The sequence below is a fragment of the Cyprinus carpio genome, unplaced genomic scaffold (genome assembly GCF_018340385.1).
Source record: "Cyprinus carpio isolate SPL01 unplaced genomic scaffold, ASM1834038v1 S000006706, whole genome shotgun sequence".
In the NCBI taxonomy this organism is placed as follows: domain Eukaryota; kingdom Metazoa; phylum Chordata; class Actinopteri; order Cypriniformes; family Cyprinidae; genus Cyprinus; species Cyprinus carpio.
The window spans coordinates 35,827-39,259 of record NW_024879315.1 but is presented as its reverse complement, the minus strand read 5'-3'; the positions used below and the strand labels follow the sequence as shown (position 1 = coordinate 39,259).

Here is a 3,433-nt window from a genome sequence, read left to right as displayed (position 1 = left end):
TAAAAACAGAATGTAATGAATTGCAAATCTCATTAATCCATTTTTTTCCCCACAACAGAACACAGAGACATAATCCAGTATTCAGACAGACCATGGAATAAACAAAATAAACTATACATGAAATAAATAGTGTAGTTTTATTTATTTATTTTTTTTTCTGTAGATTTGTAGTTATGTTTTGTAATTTTGTATATCCTTTAAAGGGAAGAGGTATGTAAAATGGAAAAAGGTTTTTTTTTTTGCATTCAGAAAAAAAAATGGATTTCAGCCTATAGGGATGCCTACATTGTATGGCCAATTTCACATGTACTGTATTTTTTGTATTTTCAAAATACAAAATACTGTATTTGTATTTAAATACGTTTTTCCACACAGTAGTTCATATTTCAGATACATTTTTCCACACAGTATTTTTTATTTTAAATACATGTTCATGTATTTATGCCCATCTCTGAATACAGGCAGCTGCTGACTTGCATTTTATGAATCACCATGGACGGTTTCAGCTAAAAATCTTCTTTACTGTTCTACTCAAGAAAAAAACAAAAACAAACTTGGATAGCCTGAGCTAACAACTAATTTTAATTTTTGGGTGAAATAAGTTTATTTGAAAAACACTTTTTGGCATACAGAATTTTATAGTCTGTACATTCTCACTCTCTGCCATGAAGTTGAAAAATTAAAATAAAAACAACAACAACAAAAAAAGAACAGAACAAAAAGAAATCTATGTTGCAGTATCCTTTCAAAAATTATGGGGATTTCTCTAGATGGGCATCAGTGCTAACCAATGCATTTATCTATGTGAAGTGGACTGTCAAATCAAAGACAAATACCAAGAAGGTGCACCCACTTTACCATGAACGGGACAAAGTGTAACGCACGGTAGTTCAGACTAAGTCCTGCCTTAAAAAAAAAAAAAAAAAGAGCCAGTCGCCAATTGGTAAAGTGAATATGGCAATGCAGGACAGTTGCCACAGAAACATAATAAGACTGCACATGCTGGACCAGTTTGAAATAAAAGCTTTTTAAATGCTGTTAGAGCATAAGAAACAATATTTATGGGACAGGTCATGTCAGATTTTGTTGCTGATTTGAAATCTGTTCAGATTTCAATTTATCAAATTTATCAGATTTCAGGATTTCTCCATTGAAGTAGGTTGGACGTGGTCTTGCATGCCAGAAATAACTGCCTGGAGGCATTGCAAATATGGCTGCTGACTTTGGTCAGAGATTTAGGTTATTCAGCTTTTTCCCCCAGTGTTGTAGTACTCATCTATTGAGCCTTGAAAGGTGTTGTTTAAAATCCAAATTTCATCACCTTGTTTGACTCACTAATAAAGACAGCAATGGAGTCTGAAGTCTCTGAAACATTTCCACCACTAACACGCAGACAGCTTGTCGCCAGCCTCCAAAAGAATATCCAGAACCACTACAGATCACAGGGCCTTTAAAGTCTAAAACCATCAGTGCTTGAGCTGTCATTTAGAATCACATCAAGTGTTGCATATAACACGGCTTATCCTAACATTTCCCATCTGTGTTCCTCTTTTATTCCTCCAGGTATAGAGATCAGTCAGACAGTCGAGCAGGCCATCAATGGAAGTTTCATGGGTAGCCTTATTGTCCAACCCAGTGGATGTGGAGAACAGAACATGATCGGTATGACTCTACCTCTCATTGCCACTCATTATCTGGACAGCACCAATCAGTGGGACACTATTGGCACCGAGCGCCGTAATGAAGCCATCAACCATATCAAAACAGGTCAGCAGGACACAACAGATGTAAAGAATCTGAAATAAAATTAAAAGGCACTCTCAAAGAACTCTCCCGAACCTTACAATTTAAATTCATGTGGAATTTAAATTTAATGTTTACACTTCAAATTGTTTCAAAAGCTGAAATAAATACATAGATAATACAGTAAAGATTTGTTCTTTATTAAGGTTATCAAGGTCAGCTTAAATACCGGAAACCTGATGGATCTTACGCTATCTGGAAAACAACGCCAAGTAGCACATGGTATTATTTTTTTTTTTTCAAAGCATTTTTAAAATGTATTTTCAAGCCCAATTTCTCCTGTCTCATGTTATTATTTAATATTTTTCTGATTAGTAGTAGCAATTTATTACTTGTTGCTAATTTGAACTTATTTCTATCTGTTAAAGGTTGACAGCATATGTGGCCAAAGTCTTCGCCATGGCCAGTAACCTTGCTAATATAGAGGAAAATGTGCTCTGCAGCGCCCTCAAGTGGCTGATTCTGCACAAACAACTGCCAGACGGTTCCTTTAAAGAGGATTCAGCTGTACGTCAAAGCGAGATGGTGGTAAGTTATGTGACTGTGACTGACTGCATTTAAACGCACCTGTGGAGGAGAAATTGCAGTGACCTAAAAAAAAATTTTATATTTTGATAATAAAAATGTTTGTGTTTCATGGAGAAAATATTGTGGCATTCAACCCCAAACAGATTAACAGTGATCATTATTATTTAATATAAACTTTGCTTATATTTCTGTAATAATTACAGTTACTTTTGAATTATGAACTGGAGATACATTAGTAATGCCTATACTGTCGCAATCTTACAATAAGTCCTCCATGGATTCAGCTCTCCACTGATTAATAACCTTGATAAAAAGGGCTACATTTGCTGATTTATGAAAACACATTATTTTTGTGATATTCTGTTTATTTTTGCTTTATTCCAGGGTGGCGTACGTGGCAAAGATGCTGATGCCTCTCTGACGGCCTTTGTACTAATTGCCATGCAAGAGGGCAGAGAGATCTGTGCTGGATCAATAAGTGTAGGTACACCTCTTACATCTGACAAGTCACGTAACTCAAACCGTTTGAGTAAACAGATTGCCTTTACTTAAACCATGTAAGTTTTAAAACTTTGCAATTATGTAATCAAGTGATTAATTAAGTGCTGATTGAGCTTTAGTGATGAACAGCTGCTGTTAACAAACAGAATCACCAGCTCCACTTTTAGTAATAACCAGACTGACTTTATTTCTGTCAGTCTACAGAAGATCTTATTGAGAATTAACTAAGGTTTAGATGTTGATTTATTGTTTCATTTGAAGTAACCATGTTAGAGATCAGTGTTTTTGAAACATGCTTGTTATAACGCAAAAACCCATGGAAAATATTATCAGGTATTGGTTGTTGTACAGCATATTGGTGATAATTATCATCAATTATGAAGCTGTTCAGAGTCCAAAAACTGACTAAATAGGTGTTGTGTAATTAGTTCATTTGATTACAATGAAAGCCATTTAAAGAGCCACTGTTATAATGTTGTGTTGTATTATTATCCGTTAATATAAAAGATTTTCCAAACAGTTTAGTCTTCTATGGCAACAACTAGTCACACACAGACATCAATAATTAGAATATGAACCTCAACAATGGTGACGAAAAAAA

At 34.7% G+C, this 3,433-nt stretch overlaps 1 protein-coding gene across 1 annotated transcript in view; it reads left to right on the top strand.

Annotated features, from left to right (window-relative positions):
* The window catches only part of LOC109051363 (complement C3), a gene marked incomplete at its 5' end in the record, with an annotated part of 35,374 nt that overhangs the window by 509 nt on the left and 31,432 nt on the right, over nucleotides 1-3,433 (top strand). Inside the window, 4 exon segments of the mRNA XM_042755475.1 lie at nucleotides 1,564-1,767; nucleotides 1,950-2,025; nucleotides 2,172-2,331; nucleotides 2,716-2,811. Of these exon segments, the coding sequence (XP_042611409.1) occupies nucleotides 1,564-1,767; nucleotides 1,950-2,025; nucleotides 2,172-2,331; nucleotides 2,716-2,811 (536 nt within the window).